Raw genomic sequence first — 15,765 nt, 5'->3', positions numbered from 1 at the left:
GCCAGCCCAGCACCGCCTGCCTGTCCCCCGCCTCCCTCCCTGTCCCCCGCCTCCCTCCCTGGGGAAGGGAGGAGCCACCTGCAACTCCACCTGGCCCACCAGCCAACCGAGCCGCAGGAAGCTGGGTGCTGCCAGCAAAACCCAGGAAGTCACCCTGGCCAAGGGAGCACCAGCCAATGAGGAAGTCTCCAGGGGCACAGAAGCCCAGGGGCCTCAGGAAAAGTCCAGAAAGCCCCACTGCTCAAAGAGGGTGAAGCCCGTGCAGGCCCCCCACCCAGCAGAGTTGAGGGGCTGGCCCATCCTCCCAGTCTGCCCTGGAGCCAGTCCAGCCCGGCAGGAACACAGGAAAGATCTGGACAGGGAAATGGGACAGCCTGAAAGGCAAGAGGGAGTCAGGCGGGACGTGGAGGTTGTCAGGGTCACAAAAAACAGACATCAACACTAAGTCACAGGCACATTTATTATCCTGCGGTACAATTAGGTCTTCCCTTCCCCAGCAGTGTCCTGGGAGGGCTAGCCCTCAGGAGGCGGCCACGCTGCCACCCGAAGCAGGCCCATGGGGCGGCAAGGTCATGGGCGGCAGGAACAGAGCCTTCAGCTTCCCGGACAGGCTGGCAATCTCGGGATCCTGGGCTTCGTAAGACTTGACAAGGCGGGCAAACTTAAGAACACCTGCAAAGAGGAACGAAGCATCAGTCCACACCCACAGGGAACGGATGTGTCCACGATGGCAGGAGGGAGCAGCTTGAGCTGAAGTGGATGGCTGCTTCCCCTCGGGCCAGGTAGCTGTCTCCAAAACAAGACCCAGGCAATGCCCTGCGTGGTCCGGATAAACTATTTCCTGGTCTACAGCAGGCACGACCCGATGGGATGCAGTGAATGACAACATCCCAAAGCAGTGTGCTTCCCAGGATCAGATTAACCATTTTAGCAGTTTAGTCACAAGAGCCCAAAGGATGCGTACCCACCAGAACGAGGTCCCCAGTCTATAACCAGGACACAGGAGGATCATGGGCCAGCTGGGCGGAATCAATAAACACTCTTGGAGAACTCGGTGATCTCACCTAAGAAACTGAACTGCCAGACCTCAAATTAGCTGAAACACGTTGCGGGGTGGGGAGTGGGGGGTGGGGGGGTGGGGCTGCAGAAGTGTGTGGTCATATAGACATCTCACTAAAAGCCACCAAAATGGGACTCATAGAAAGTTCTGCTGTGACCTCCAGCACTGGTTTACTAGCAGAACCTGATTCCTCATCTTAAAACGGAATAACAGTATAATTAATGGTAACTACAACATGCACTTAAGAACCTCTCTTGGCTCAAGTTCACAGCAGACCCTGGGCTCTGAGCGCCAACACTGTTAAGACTGTGGCTGCCGCCTTGTGACGAGAAAGGGGACGACGGCTCAGGGACCCAACAGATCCATCGTCCTCTCCTCGATCCAGTGCACCGCCGACCCCCGTCCGACCCACCTTCCCCGTCGCAGCTGAAGCCGTAGGCTTTAATAACCTCCTGCTGAATCTGCGTGGCCACGGGCAGCACGAATTGCAGCATTTTGCCCATGTCGTTGCACGCGTTGTCCCGAGCTTCGTCCATGCGAACGGCATTCTCCGGCGCCGAGAAAGCCTGGATCACCTCGGCCAGGACCACTGTGCGCAGATGCAGCCCAGGGAGGAGTCGCCGCCGCGAGTGGGCATCCGAGTCCAGCCGACCCGCGCGGCCGAGAGCGCAAGGAAAAGGGCAGCGGATTAGTGAACCTAAGCCGTAATAACCGATTAGCTCGGCCCCCGAATTCCTCGCTGAGAGCAAGGAGGCCCCTCTGAAGAGAGGACGGTCCCGCGCGCCCCCACTTCCCAGCGAATGCAGTCACACCTCTCGCCCAGCGCCTTTCTCGAGAAAAGAGCCCACCCGGCAAATGGGAGGCTTCTCACCCTTGGCCTGCTCGGCGCTCAGGGCCGCGGATTGAGCCGAACCGGACGCCATGGAACAAAAGATGCACGTGCGGTAGCGACGAGCTGGCAAAAAACTAACCGGTTTCTAGCGCGGCCCTCGCGGCGCAGGGGATAAGCGAACGGGAAGCTACATCAGACAGAACCGGAAACTTCCAGACAAGAGTCCCAACCTCCCGGATTTTCTCCGCCAGCAACTGGCCAGCCACACGTAGACCAAAAACAAAACAAAAAAAAAACAAACCGAGTCGGGAGAAAAACAACAGCTTTCCACCCAAATATCCGTCTATTGTTAATTAACCACTTATGTGGGAGGGGCTTTCCGGTACGAACCGGAAAACCTGCTAGACAAATTCTAAAAGAGCTGTAACACTGCGTGCGTAGTGGCCGGAGGGAGCGTGGCATAGCCATCAACCCCGCTGTCGGTGAGGGTGAGCCCCGACGGCCGGTTCCTAGCTCCTACTGCTGTACAGGTAACGAGACACACTGCGACTTTCGGAGGGGAAGACCATGTTCTAAGGAACTCTCTTAAATCCTTCGTGTCTAGAGTTTGTGAACGTTGGGTGGGGGCCTATGCAAATGAGCCAGTGCCGATTGGCTGAGTAGGAAGCCAGTCACGCCCCCTTCAGTTTTTAAGACCGCAGACAGGGCTTCGCCGCAGAAGAGTTCGGCGGCTCCCGCGCTTTCCTAAAATGGTCTTTCGTCGAGGTGTGAGTTGACGCCCTGTAATTTCTCTTCCCTTCTGGGCGTTTGAAATTGTTCCCCCACTCCCTCTCCCCGCGACCTTAGGGTGGTTAAGACACCTGGGTTCTAAACTTATTGCAGCCACGCCCCCGGCACCTCCGCTGTATCACCATTTCTAGCTACTCAACCAAAAGGATTCAGGTCCCCGGAGGCTTCTAGCTGTGGGACCAGTGGCAGAAACGCCTCCCGAGTTTGCGTAGTTCCCTAGAGCTGTCCTAGGCCGCCAGCATCCTGACTGCCCAGCGTTGGCAGAAAGGGTCGGGACTTGCCCCGGCACCCCCTTATGGCGGAGCCAGGACTCCAGGAACCCGGCTCTTTGTGAGTCCCCTCTCCAACTCGCCAAGGTCCCTACCCACTTCCGGGCTGGCTCTGGGAGGTCGCACGGCTTTCTCTCGAGGTGTCACTGTGCGGAGACCCACACCCCCACCCACGCCCCACAGCCCACAAAGAAACAGCCACAGACATCTTCCTGGGGAGTCGTGAGGATGTTTTTGTTTGGTTGGTTTCGTTTGGGATGTTCTTTAAAGAGCGTCATATAGATATTTATATATATAAATTATTAATGTGGGGGGGGAGGGGCGTACATCGCAGTGGGGCGCGCACACGGGGGTGGGGCAGCTGGGGAGGGGCAGGGGCGGCACACGATGCTACGCAAAACAGCCACAGCTAACAGATGAAATAATCACACCAGGGGTGGGGGGCGGGCAGCGGCCATGGTGGGGGGGGGGGTTTGACGTGGGGGAGGAAGAAAGTCGGGGGCCAAGGGAGAGGGACCCGGTCCAAGATAAGTGTGCGCTTTCTGCCCCCACCCGCCCCCTCCCCGCCTCCGCACACCACAGGAGCCTCGGCCTTGCATCTGTCCCTTCCTCCCTCCTGCCCAGAGGCCCGATGCCTGGGGCCTGAGCCGCACCGGGAGGCTCTGAGTGGCAGGAGGGGAGAGAGGCCTCCTGGGTCCAGAGGCAGGGGCCATGGTGCTCTCTCGATGGCGGGTCCTACAGCGGCTTGTCGCTTTCCTTCTTCAGATGACTGGGGGGAGAGCAGGCAGAGCAGGGTGTCGGGGTGGGGGTGGGGAGAGACTGAGGTCCATCCTGACCGGCCCCACTCACTGCGGATGGGTCCCCTCCCGCGGGGGCTACACCCACCCCTGTCGGGCTGGGGTGCACCCCCTCCGCCGGGTCCCGGGCACCCTGTGGTACCTGTAGTAGTCCTCCTGGGCGGGCAGCGGCACGCTGTGCAGCGGGTGATGGGCATGCAGCCACTGCTGCTGCTCCAGTGCCAAGCGCTGCAACTCAGCCGACTGCGCGTGCATGGCCTGCAGCTGGTGAGCTGCCGACATCGGGGCAGAGAGGGAGGCTGGCAGGTCCCGGTATGGAGCAGCTGTGGGCAGGAAGGGCAGGGGCCACGTGACTGATGAGGTACTCAGGTGGCCAGACTCTGTACATACAGAGGAACCGCCACGAATCAACTTAGGTGACAGCCAGTCCTGCAAGCTGCCAGACGTGGTAAGGATCCAGGCCTCTGAGCCTGACCTTAACATCTGTGCCTCTCAGCCAGGGCCTCAGCCGTCCTGCTTCCATTCCCAGTTCCTCCCGCCACCTCATCTCTCCCCAAGCCCAATCAGACTGATTCCAGCACCTAACTTCCTCCATTCTCTTGAGAAACCGTCCCCACCCCCAACCTGCATCCTTACCAAAGAGCTGGTGACGAAGAACTTCGTTCTCGTGCAGAGGGTGAGGAAGAAGGGGGTTGGGGAGGGTCCCAGCTGGGTAGGGGATCCGGGTAAGGTGAGACCCTGAGGCCAGGGGGTCAATGAGAGGGTGCACCGAGGCAGAGGCTGGAGGGTAGAGAAGAGGAAGGTGTCAACAGAAGGCAGGTTTGGGGAAAACCATGCATTTGGGTGAAGGGCTCCATGCCTGGGAAGAGAGGTGGACGATCAAAACAGGGTGATCCAGCAAATCAAAAAAGGCACCATGGAGGGGCTAGAGGCCTAGGAGATGGACAGGGCAAGACCCTACTGCAGGAGGGACAGAGTGATGGATGGCAGAGGACAGGAGATTCCAGTTCTCAGAGGGACCTGAGGAATAGGAAGGGAGTGGACTACCGAGAGGAGATGGAAGAGAAAAGGAAGTTTAGGAAATGAGACAGGGAGGAACTTAAAAGAGAGAACACAAGGAGCCTGGAATGAATGTGAGTGTAAGGCTAAATGGGGCAGTGTTCTGACAATTAGAAAAATGGTGGAAAGACTCATTTTGAGTAAAGCTCGTTGTCCCTTGTGATCCCACAACCTGAGCCACAGGGCTCTTTCTAGAAGGGCACAGATCTATAGATTCGGAGAGGAACATGAATCACCTCTGCCTGAATGGAGAACATGGCAAGAAACAATACAGCTGAACCCAGAGGAGCAAGGAAATAGTTATGAGAAGGGCTCAGGGACAGAGGCTGTGAGGGGAGGAAGGTCGCACTCCTTTAAAGGTTTCCACCTCCAGCTTCTACTGTGGGGTGTAGGGGGAGATGCAGACCTGAATGTGGCTGGGGTGTGGGGCAGGGTCTCTGCAGTAGGGCTGGGGTAAGAATGACAGGCTGGGGAGGCAAAGACCAGGGCAGCAATCTCAGGAGACCGGCTCAGGCCAGACGTGGGGTGGGAGGTCCAGGCCTGAGCAACAGAAGCGCCCAATGACTTGCCAGGGTGCAAAGGGATCCCAAAGGGCCTGGCCAAGGACAAGGGAGTCTCACCTGCGTGGATGGCATCCTGCTGGTGGAGGTGCAGGTGAGAGTGGATGTGAGAGTGCTGGTGGTGATGGGGGGTCACGTTGAGCATCTGCAGCCGTGCCAGCGGGTCATTGCCCAGGGCGGCCACCCTTTCCGCGTGCTGCCTCTCAGCCGCCAGACGCTCCGCATAGGACATGTCAGGCCGCAGGGCGGGCCCAGCTGCCAGCGCTAGACGTTCTCTCTCCAGGGGCCCCAGGCTCGGATGGAAGGGGAAAGGGTGCAAGCCCGGGGGGCCGGGCTGCAGAGCCAGGCCTCCGTGCCGGGGGAAGGGATCCAGGCCTGGCCCAGGGACCCCATGTAGGGGCTCCAGCTCGCTGGGCTTCACCTCAAAGCCAGGCTTGAGGCGGTCACGCAGGTCTCGTTCACGGGCTTCCCGCTCCCTCTCCCGGGCTGCTGGGTCACTGCTGTACAAGGCCGGGACATTGTAACCCAGGAGCCCCGGGTCCACTGCCCCCAGGGGCACGTAGAATGGATGGTTGCGATTGCCAGGAGACATCACGTGGGGCCGGGCGTATTCACTGAGGGTGCGCAGGGCTGGAGTGTCGGGGCCCAGGTAAGGGGGCACTGTAGCCACAGCACTGCCCGGCTCAAATGGAGGGCGATGGGGCACTGGGCCGAGAGATGGGCACTCCACTGGAGCACGGCCCTCCTGAGCCAGCTTCTGTGGGACACAGGGAGACGCGGGGTCAACAAGGTAGGTCCGGGTCCTCAGCTGCTCATTCGTTTCAGCATCTGAATGCCTAAAGCCTCAGCTTACTGTAACTCGGCCTGCCAGGGACTTCCCTGTCCCTTCTCTTTCTACGGAGATGATCTTTCTACGATCCACGGGTACTCTGACCTGAGCTTGCCTTTCTTCAGCCCAGGGATGCAATTCCGGCTGCTGGAATCCTCTGATCTCCATTTCCTGGGTTGCCATGGCTCCTCCTATTCGACAGGTGGCGCACGCCACCTCCCCACCACCACCCCCCCACGTCGAACCATCCTGAGTCGCGTAGAGGGCGGCCCCGAGGCGGGCGGCGCGCGCAGTGACGCACTCACCACGCTGCGTTCCAGCTCGCGCTCCTTCTCGCGCTCGCGCTCCTTCTCGCGTTCCCGCTCGCGCTCGCGCTCCTTTTCTTCGCGCGCGCGCTGCTCGGCCTCGCGCCGCACCTTCTCTACCAGGTCGGCCCGTTTCTTGGCCAGCTTGGAGCCCTCCAGCGGCACGAAGTACAGGTCGCTGCGCGCGCACGAGTTAAAGCCGCGGTCCAGGTGTTTGTTGAACCTGCCAGGCGCCGAGGTAGCGCGCACTCAGCCCCTGCGAGCGGCACCCCCACCGGCGGCCGAGAGCCGCCGGAGTACTTTGGGGCCTGGAGTACTTTGAAAAGCATCAAACGAACGCGGAGCCCATCCCTCGCCCGCCACCCCCAACCCCCGCCCCGGCGCTCACCTGGCCGACTGACTGGCGTGGCTGGGCACATCTACCACCTTGGGAGGGGGCGAAGGGCTGCGGGCCGGGGGCACCGGGCTCTCGGGGGTCTCATATTCCTCGGCCGGCTCCTGTTTGATCTGCGTGGCGCTCAGGGGCGGCCCAGAGGCGGGAGCCGCAGGCGGTGCAGGAAGGGATGACAGGCTGGAGGGCCCCGCAGGCGGCAGCGGCCCGGGCCCCAAGGTGGGCGAGCCCGGCTTGAAGGTCCCTGGGCCTGCGGGCGGCGAGGCGCCTCGGTAGCCCGGTGGGGTCCCCGTTCGGAAGGAGGGCGGCGACCCCGGCTTGTATCCAGGTGGAGTGGCTGTCTTGTAGGCCCCTGGGGACGGAGCTCGCTTGCCATAAGGCGGGGGCCCAGGTGGGGAGGCTGTCTTGTAGCCTGCTGGCGAGGAAGCTACTGTGGCAATGACCGTGGAAAGTGTGGCCGAGGAAGTGGTGACCGGAGGCACCGGTGGGAAGGGGTAGGGCGCCCCTGGGGGGCCCTGGGAAGGAGAGGGGTGTGAACCCGGGTAGGACCCTTGAGAGGAGGAAGAGGAATTGGAAGAAGAGGAGGCTGGGGGTCCGTTGGGACCTGCTTGGCTGTAGGAAACCTGACTGTGAGGTGGGGGCAGGTGTGCTGGCCCTGGTGGATAGGGTCTCAGAGACCCCAGGGAGGGAGACATGGCATACGGGTGTGCATGGTGGGAACCACCGCTCTCCAAGGGGTGAGGATATGCTCCAGGGGGAGGGGGCCCAGAGCCCCCGTGATGTGGTGGTGGTTGCTGCTGCTGCTGCTGTTGCTGGTGGTGGTGGTGATGTGTTGGGGCTGATGGGTGGGCCGTGGACTGGCCTCCAGCTGAAGGAGGGAAGGGACCTGGGTGGGCACTGCTGTTGGCTAAGAGGCGGCCATAGGGAGGAGGTGGGGGGGGACCCTGGCTCCACACAGCCTGGGATGGGAGAGAAGGCTGCGTATACTTGGGGGGCTGATTGGAGACAGAGAGACTGGTTGGGGGAGGGAAGGAGTGGGGATAACTGGGCAGTGCCTGGGAAGCGGGGTACTGGGAGGCAGAGGCAGAAGAACTAGAAGAGGCGGCTGCTGCAGAGCTGCTAGTAGAGGATGAGTATGGATACCTCATCGGGGGGGCAGGGGCTGAAGAGGAGGATGCAGGGGGCAGAGGATGGGGTGAAGGAGCAAGAGTGGGGCCCTTCTCCGGGCCAGGAGGAAGTCCACCCATGCTCTGCCCCATGGCATGGGGGGAGGGGAGATGCCCAGGTAGTGGCTGGGCCCCCAGGCCAGGAGGAGAGGCTGATGCATTGTTAAGGGGTCGCAGGGCAGGTGGGGGAGGCAGGTTCGGTGTCACGTGGGGGAAGGAGGCTGGTGGTGGCGCAGACGGTAGGTTTCCACCACCGACTGGAGTGTTAGGCGGCTTCGTTGGGGGAGCACTACCAGCCCCAGAGCTTGATATTGAAATGGGGGTGGTGGGTGGGGGGTGCTGCTTACCCCCACTAGGGGCCCCCACTGAAGAGGCAGCCCCACCCCCCTTGGGACCCAGTGGGGGTCCAGACAAAACCCCCCCACCAGAGCCCCCAGGGTAGAGCTGTGGATGAGGGGGAGGAGCCCCTGGAGGAGCCTGGAACATCCGAGATGTGGGGGGCTCCATGGGAGCATGATATCCAGTGGGTGTCACAGAAGGGTGGGGTTCAAAGCCAGGCTCTGGCTGTCGGGGGGTGCTGTCAGGCGGTGGAGGGGAGGGAGGGAAGAGTGGAGGTGGGTGATAGGGGCGGGCAGGGCCCTGGGACAGGCCAGAAGATGAGTCGGAGTCATTCTCAACACTTCCAGGGCTGTAGATGCTAGGAGACGTGCTCCGGTTGTCCTGGTCGATGTCCCTGGGGTCGCTGCTGCCATCGTCATTGAGGCTCCGCCCATCCAGACTGTCCAGATCGGAAGGAGACTGGGGCCGGGGCAGCTCCTGCTGCACAAGAGGGAGAGCCATGGTGGCCTTTGCTTTTCCTGCCTCCCCGGGATTTGGGGCCTCGCTGGCACAGAATGATTTCCCATCCACAGCACACCACTGCACCACGATGTGAAGAGTACTCTGGCTCAAGCCCACCGCCCGGCCATCTGGGGATCCTCCACTCTCACAGTCTCTCCGCTGCTCCCTAGCAGGCATCCAAGTTCCCTTGGGGCAAACCCAGTTCCTTCCTCAGGCATCCATCTCTAGCATCTCCTCCCATTCCACAGCTGAACCCAAATCCTTATCTTCCACCAGCCCATCTGCCATCCTCTCATCTCATCTACCCTTCTAATTAAACATCGCAGAAACCACTGGTTCTTAAAAAGACCACTTCTGCATGTTCTTTATGACTTACTCGTTCCTCCTACTGAGACTTCTCACCCTGGATCTCCTCCCCAGACCCTGCCTGAAAACCAGGCCCTAGAAAGGGAGAGGCTAGAATCCCCCACCCTCTACCCATTCCTCTTTGGCCCTGCCTGTCCACCTGACACTGACCAGAGCCCTAAAGATCTGACTGACATCCAGACAGGCCAGTGTCATATGCACTCAGATAAGACTTTTCTTTCATATTGCAGACAAAGTGAGAATTGTGAGTGAAAGAAAGTTTGGGTGAAAGAATGTCAAGAAAATGGGTCATGATGGCAACAAGGGTCTCCCACCTCAGTTTTGGTCTTTTTTGGTGCGTTGGTCTCCTCACTTTCGCTCTCTGAGATCTCTTCACTCCGGCCCTGCTTGCTGACCTTTGGGGTGGAGGCTTCCTCTACTCGGGCTTTCTGTTAGACAGAAAGAAAACTCCTATCTTGTACTCCCGAGCTCCACCAGTGCCCTCGGCCAGACAGGAAGCTCCCCCAACACACACATACACCGTCAGCCCCAGTGCCCGGGCATCCTGTGGCAGGACATGGGGACAGAATACCTTGGCCGTCTGCCTAGACTTCTCGGCTTTGCCATCGCTGCTGGACGTGCTGACCCCACCAGGGGAGGCCCGGCCCCTCGGTCTCAGCTCTTCCCGGGGCCCAGGGGCCTCTTTCTTCCGTCCACTCCTCATTGACATCTGAAGGAGAAGGAAGTGAGCAGATGATGTGGTTTTCTACATTACACTTCATTTCATCCTGTGCCTTCTTTCTATTCCCCTCCAGTGGCTGTCACGGAAGGATGGGGTTCAAAGCCAGGCTCGGCTGTCGGGGGAAGAAGAAAGGAGGAAGGAAAGAGTCGAGGAGGGTGGCCGGGGTGAGCGGAGCACTGGGACAGGTCAGAATCTTCCCTGACCGTGGTCTTGTGTGTCTCTCATTTTAGCTCTTACTCACTGAGTCTTTATTCTGTCGTGTCTTCATTCTTCAGGCTGTGGAGACCCCATTCTCCTCTGCCCGGGCAGCTGGATACAGAAACTTCTCTGCTTCACCCTAAGGTCCCCCCAGCTACGGCCTGGGAAGCAAGAAGCAGGCTCTCCCGAGTTTTCAGCACCTGGAACTTGCAGGGTCTGTCTGCAGTGAAGCCTGTTGGAAAAAGAACCATCAAAGTCTCCAAACTGGAGAACAGAGTCTGAAGGGGGTACTACTGCACTTGTCAAAGGGCTGAGTGGGCAGCCCGGCCATGACACACTGCTGACTTGCCCATGGGCCGCTCCAGCTGTCTGTAAGTGAGGGAACCTCTGCTGGCAATGTCATCCCCTTCATCTCTCGGGAAGGCAGAAAGCACAGATGTTTCTATGTGCCCTGATTCAGGAGATCACACTACTTCCCCCATGGAAATATATGTGCACACGAAATTCCACAGAGCCTTACAAAAGGAGCACAAAGAAGTGTACCTGAAATATTAGCTGATTTATTGAGTGCCTTCTTTATGTCAAGCCCTTAGTTGACATAAAGCCCCATTTCATTTCATATTTATAACCATCCCTGAAAGTGAAAGTCGCCCGGTCGTGTCCGATTCTTTGTGCCCCATGGACTATACAGTCCAGGGAATTCTCCAGGCCAGAATACTGGAGTGGGTAGCCATTCCCTTCTCCAGGGGATCTTCCCAATCCAGGGATCGAATCCAGGTCTCCCACATTGCAGGTGGATTCTTTACCAGGGAAGCCCAACCCTATAAAGGAGGTAGTCTTATTATTCCCGTTATATAGGTGAGGAGACTGAGGATCAAAGATTGTGATTGTGACTTGCCCAACTTCACGCGATGAGTACACAGTGAGGAACTAGAGACTGCCAGAATCAAGCCGCATCCCCCTGACTTCCAAGCGCATGCTTTTTTTTCAGTACTTAGCTATACTCTCATCAGAAGTTGGTGAGGAGAATTCTCAGAAGGCCTAGATCAGTCTCAGAGATATGAAAAGAATCTTTCTTCACATTAGAGTAGGTGGGAGAACAATGTCCCATTCAACAGTGCAAAGGCGCGCAGCCCTACCAATGCGAAGGCCAAACTGAGGTGTCCCCAAAGTGCCGAACTTCAGTTCTGAGTCTCATAAGACCCCTGCTCTAGTGCTTGGGTCCCCTATGGCTGGAGGAAAACTCAGAGCTTTCACTTTACCAACCAAATCCGCGGAGATCACTGAGCAAACATTCCGAGTTTATACATAAGTAAGCCTGTCCTCCCATCTGGTTTAGACAGGGGCTCCCAGCTCCTCATAGCCAATCTATATACATCTATATGTTTCCTTATATATCCCTATCTACATAGTCAGCAATTTTCATTTACACTTGTGTTTCCTGCTAAGTGTCACATCTCTCCATGTTACTTACCATAAGATCTTTTGAGAGCAAAAATACTATCTTCTTTTTATTTATTTTTGGTTGCTGCAGGAGGGTTTTTGGGCCCCGGCTTCTTGTCACATTGGCTTCTCTTGTTGTGGAGCAGAGGCTCAATAGTCGTGGTTCACAGGTCTAGTTGCTCCACGGCACGGGAGATGTTCCCGGACCAGGGGTTGAACCCGTGTCCTCTGCATTGGCAGGCAAATTCTTAACCACTAGACCACCAAGGAAGTCCCCAAAATACTATCTTCTTACTGTTTTCTTCCTTTCTATATCCCTCGCAATGTCCTGTACATATGGATGTTCTGATGTTTTTTTGCTACTGACCTTTAAACCCACTGACTTTAGCAGGTCTTCTCGAATGAAGTGCTGCTGGCCTTGGTGGGAACAGACCAAGCTTAGCCACCTACTCTGAGCTGAAAGCCCTGGCTATGGAAACAGCATTTCCGCATTCTATAGCATATTTTCCCAAGGAATACCTTGGGAAAGTAATTCCTTCTCACTCACCTTCTCACTCACCTCCACTGAACTCTCCTGAGGCATGCAGTGAGGGGCGAGCCTAACTTTTCCAGGAAACTTACTAAAAATCTACTTAAAGTCACAAAATAGCTGGGTCGAAGCCCAGGTCTGAGCTTACAACTGATGCTCTGCCCAGTCTGCCAGCCATTTCTCTTCCACTACAACTATTACCACATTTTTGAGCTGCTGTGTAAATTGGTTTTCTAATATTGTCAACCCACCCCCACCAAAACCCAAAGAACAAAACCCAACATAACAAAAGGGGGAAACAATCTTAAGGAAAGCACAAGACAGGTGATAGTGACTGGTGTGTCTTTTGGCAGCCCCTGTAAAGGAGGGTACTTGTCTTCCTATCACAGAACCATCTTCACGGTAGGTGAGTCAGGGAAAGGCAGGAATGAATGTACCTGAAGAACAGAGCAAGCCCAGTGTGCCCCTCCCCCACCTCAACTTTTAATCAGTTGAAATCTGATAAAATTAGCAATGGGTAGCTCTGAAGAAGAAAAGCAGTCATAAAAGGGTAGGTGACCCTGGGGAGCAGGAGTGGCAGGAGAAAGGAGGAGATAGGGTTGGGTTATACATACATTCCTGATCCAGGAGCCTGTTTTAGCACCTACAAGCTAAGCTAACTACCCTCCTTCCTGCTCTAGTAGTCCGTCACTGTAATTCCAATTTATAAAGCACTTACTGTGTGTCTGCAAAAAACTAAGCACCTTCACCTTCAAGCACTTTACTGCAAAAGTAAAATTATAAAGGCCAGACTGGGGAGGTGGAAACATGAAAAATAAGGAAAAAGAGTAAGAACAGGAAAAGAAATTAAGGGAGAAATGTAATAGAGATCAGAAGGAATACACTCGAGGCACAAGGCTTTCTAGGATGGGCTTGCAGGGTAAATTTCAGGAACGTAGGCCCAGCCCCCACCATTGTTCCAGAACTTCCAGACTAACAAACCAGTCCTAGATAACAGTGCAGCCCAGACCAGCAGATAACAAGGTAGGGCCTAAGCTTCAGGATCTACAGTTGTCACTGGGACCTCAGATACCATCTTATCTGTGACCCTTAGTCAGTGAGGCCAAGGCTCAAAGAAAGAGAAGTGACTTGCCCAAGGTCACAGTTACTCAGAGGTGCAGCCAGACTAGGCCAGGAACCAGGTCTCCTGGCTCTGGTCCTGAAGCCCACCACACCAGCTGTTCCACAGCCCTCTCCCCTGGGCGACTGTCATCTGGGATGGGCATGGAGGGCCTAGCCATGCTTACAAGGTGGGAGAAATAGAAGGTCGAAGGCTGGCTGAGGGAAAGGGTCACCATGGAGACAGTCTGGGAAAAAGGAAAAGGGATACCTGGGAAGGAAGACTCAAGTTTAAGAAAAGGGAGAAAATCTGCACAAAGAAGCAAAAAGATACTGTATACAAAAAGTCCCGGGACTTGCCTGGTGGTCCAGTGGTTAAGAATCTGCCTGCCAATGCAGAGGACACAGGTTTGATCCCTGATCCGAGAACTAAGATCCCACATGTTGCGGGGCAACTAAACTTCATATGAGGCAACTAAGCTTCATATGCCACAACTCCTGAGCCTGAGCACCCTAGAGCCCATGCTCCACAACAAGAGAAGCCAGCAAGAATGAGAAGCGGGCACCCTGAAACTCAAGAAAGCCCGTGTACAGGAAAAAGAGCCCGCACGCCACAAAGAAGACCCAGAGCAGCCAAAAATAAAATTAAATAATAACATTTTTTTTTAAGTCTCTAATAATGAACTGCCAAGGATCAGGAGCGTTTCTATCCTCCCACCATGCCTAAGGGGAAGGACTTGAAGAAACACACATGACCTGCAAGGAATATGTCTACTTGTTCCCAAAGACAGCTGGATGGAGCGGGGTGGAGGCTCCGAGGAACCTCCTCTCCACCAGCAGCCCCAGAAACATCCTCCAGAACTCAGCCAAGAGTCCCAAGGACACAGTGAAAGGCTGAGGCCCCCATCAAGATTCTGAGCCCCCATCTCTTGGACATCCCACTGGATCATTGCCATGGCAAGAAAATGGCAGACCCTGCCCCTCAAGAGTCCATCCCAGGGGTCCATCTGTCAGCCACTCCCCCTACAGTTGCCAAAGCAACTCCTGTCCTCCTATGGCACCCTCAGGGAAGGGAGCTTAAAGAGTACCTACCCCAGTAGAGATAAGTGCGTGCACAAAGGGAAATCTTTGAGCACAAAACAGTAATGAAGATCCACCCCCTCTTAAAGAAACCACAGCTAGAGGGGCAGTGGGTGCTCTGGGGATTTGTGGGTGGGGGTCACAACTTGTTTGGAGTGCCTGTAAGATTGCCCAGTTCGCTCCAGTCCACCCTCCCAGAAACCGTTTCCCCCTAAGTTTCCCTCCAGGGGTTCTGTCTTCCTCATCACTTGGAGGAGGAACCACTCTACTGGGCCCCAGCATGCCCCTCTCCAAGAAGTACCTACGCCTGGGATTGGAAAAACAGGGTCAGAGGTGACCCGGAGTTGGGGAAAGAAAATTGAGTCACAAAGGCATCACCTTCCCACTTCCACCCGGGGAATACGCCGGGTTTTTCTTCTCAAAGGCAGCACTCTCGGAGCGAGTCCCGTTTCCCCCAGGTTCCAATCTCCTCCCTCAATCAGCTACAAACCCTTTCTATCTACCTACCACACCCCTTCCCCATTTTCCACCTCCCTTCTATACCTGGCACCCCGAACCCCGGGCTCTGACACCCGGGTTCTGGGCCTTCGGGGCTTCTCCTGGAGTCCTCATGCTCCACCTTGCTGCCATCTCTCCATTCCTTTTTGGCTTCGCCCAAAGCCCCCTCCCGGGCACCCCGTTTTTCCTCCGCCAAACTCCCACCTCGGGGTTCCTCTTTGGGTCTCGGGGTCCTGCCTACCCTCCTGCCCCATTGGCCCTCCTCCTGAGACCCTCCCACCTCCCCCTACCTTCCAGATCCTCCAAGTGCCCCGACCCCCTTCCCTCCTCGGGGGCCGGCCCCACCCCTTGAGCCCCCAGCCTCAAGCTGGGCATTGCCCGCAGTGGGGGACCAGATCGGAAAAATAACAAATGGAGGCGGCGGCGGCGGCTGCGGGAGGGGGAACTGGGAAGGGTGGGGGTGGGGAGCCGCGGACCAGAACCCCGGCGGGCCCGAGGCCCAGGCGGCAGCAGGGCTTACCTGGTTGTAGCTCGGGACGGCTGGCTGGCTCCGAGCGGATTCGGGGCTCCGGCGCCTCCGGGGGGCGGCGGCGGCCGCTCCCCCGCCCCCCTCTCCTCTTCCCGGCTTCAGTCGCCGCCGCGACGGCGGCGGCGGCGGCCCCGACCCCCCCGGAGGGCGGCCCCCATCCCCCCTCTTACCCCACCTGGCCCCAGTCGCCCGCCGGCCTCCGGAGCAAATCCCGATCCCCGCTCTCGCTCGGCCCCTCCCCAGGCCCGCCGCCTCCCCCGGCCACCCGGAACGCCCGGGCCGCGCCACCCGCCCCCGCCGCGCCGCCGTCCGCCCCCGCGGCCCGGCCGGCTCTCCGCGCGGCTGCGACCCGCCGCCTCCCGCCCACCGCCCGCGCCCGCCCGGCGCAGCCCACACCGCCGCGATC

The 15,765-nt window shown here is 57.6% G+C and overlaps 2 protein-coding genes and 1 non-coding gene across 6 annotated transcripts; all 3 read right to left on the bottom strand.

The window, feature by feature from the left end:
- Window positions 1-441: 441 nt before the first annotated feature.
- On the bottom strand, window positions 442-2,418 carry C22H12orf57 (chromosome 22 C12orf57 homolog). 2 transcript variants are annotated; one of them, XM_061124836.1, is made up of 3 exons: window positions 2,032-2,418; window positions 1,473-1,649; window positions 442-672 (listed from the first exon to the last, which is right to left on the bottom strand). In XM_061124836.1, the coding sequence occupies exons 2-3, from the start codon at window positions 1,594-1,596 to the stop codon at window positions 521-523; spliced, it is 276 nt and encodes a 91-aa protein (XP_060980819.1). In that variant the 5' UTR covers window positions 1,597-1,649; window positions 2,032-2,418; the 3' UTR covers window positions 442-520. The 2 variants fall into 2 exon arrangements, with proteins under 2 accessions (XP_060980819.1, XP_060980818.1); XM_061124835.1 differs by having other exon boundaries at window positions 1,932-2,348.
- LOC133044090 (U7 small nuclear RNA) lies at window positions 2,263-2,324 on the bottom strand. The gene has a single exon (XR_009689837.1). It is a non-coding gene; the product is annotated as a U7 small nuclear RNA (small nuclear RNA).
- A 761-nt stretch (window positions 2,419-3,179) lies between the features above and the next one.
- On the bottom strand, window positions 3,180-15,503 carry ATN1 (atrophin 1). 3 transcript variants are annotated; one of them, XM_061124832.1, is made up of 10 exons: window positions 15,351-15,503; window positions 10,226-10,414; window positions 9,835-9,972; window positions 9,578-9,691; window positions 6,889-8,876; window positions 6,501-6,723; window positions 5,427-6,123; window positions 4,384-4,527; window positions 3,890-4,070; window positions 3,180-3,719 (listed from the first exon to the last, which is right to left on the bottom strand). In XM_061124832.1, exons 2-10 carry the CDS (start codon window positions 10,250-10,252, stop codon window positions 3,686-3,688), a joined length of 3,546 nt encoding a protein of 1,181 aa, XP_060980815.1. In that variant the 5' UTR covers window positions 10,253-10,414; window positions 15,351-15,503; the 3' UTR covers window positions 3,180-3,685. The 3 variants fall into 3 exon arrangements, with proteins under 3 accessions (XP_060980815.1, XP_060980816.1, XP_060980817.1); XM_061124833.1 differs by lacking the exon at window positions 15,351-15,503 and adding an exon at window positions 11,657-11,678; XM_061124834.1 differs by having other exon boundaries at window positions 3,181-3,719; window positions 6,889-8,873.
- Window positions 15,504-15,765: the final 262 nt, after the last annotated feature.

Source organism: Dama dama, chromosome 22 (genome assembly GCF_033118175.1).
Source record: "Dama dama isolate Ldn47 chromosome 22, ASM3311817v1, whole genome shotgun sequence".
NCBI lineage: Eukaryota > Metazoa > Chordata > Mammalia > Artiodactyla > Cervidae > Dama > Dama dama.
The sequence above is the reverse complement of the archived record's forward strand: the minus strand, read 5'-3'. Positions and strand labels throughout refer to the sequence as shown.

What these genes read in the sequence shown, in the direction of transcription:
- ATN1 (XM_061124832.1), bottom strand. Translation starts at nt 10,252, where the DNA reads ATGAAGACACGACAGAATAAAGACTCA. An exon ending in GCGAGCTGGAACGCAGCGTG is followed by an intron (nt 6,124 to 6,500) that starts GTGAGTGCGTCA and finishes TGTGTCCCACAG; the next exon opens with AAGCTGGCTCAGGAGGGCCG. An exon ending in TCTTCGTCACCAGCTCTTTG is followed by an intron (nt 4,071 to 4,383) that starts GTAAGGATGCAG and finishes TCCTGCCCACAG; the next exon opens with CTGCTCCATACCGGGACCTG.
- C22H12orf57 (XM_061124835.1), bottom strand. Translation starts at nt 1,983, where the DNA reads ATGGCGTCCGGTTCGGCTCAATCCGCGGCCCTGAGCGCCGAGCAGGCC. An exon ending in GAGCGCCGAGCAGGCCAAGG is followed by an intron (nt 1,650 to 1,931) that starts GTGAGAAGCCTC and finishes ATCTGCGCACAG; the next exon opens with TGGTCCTGGCCGAGGTGATC. An exon ending in CTTCAGCTGCGACGGGGAAG is followed by an intron (nt 673 to 1,472) that starts GTGGGTCGGACG and finishes TCCTCTTTGCAG; the next exon opens with GTGTTCTTAAGTTTGCCCGC.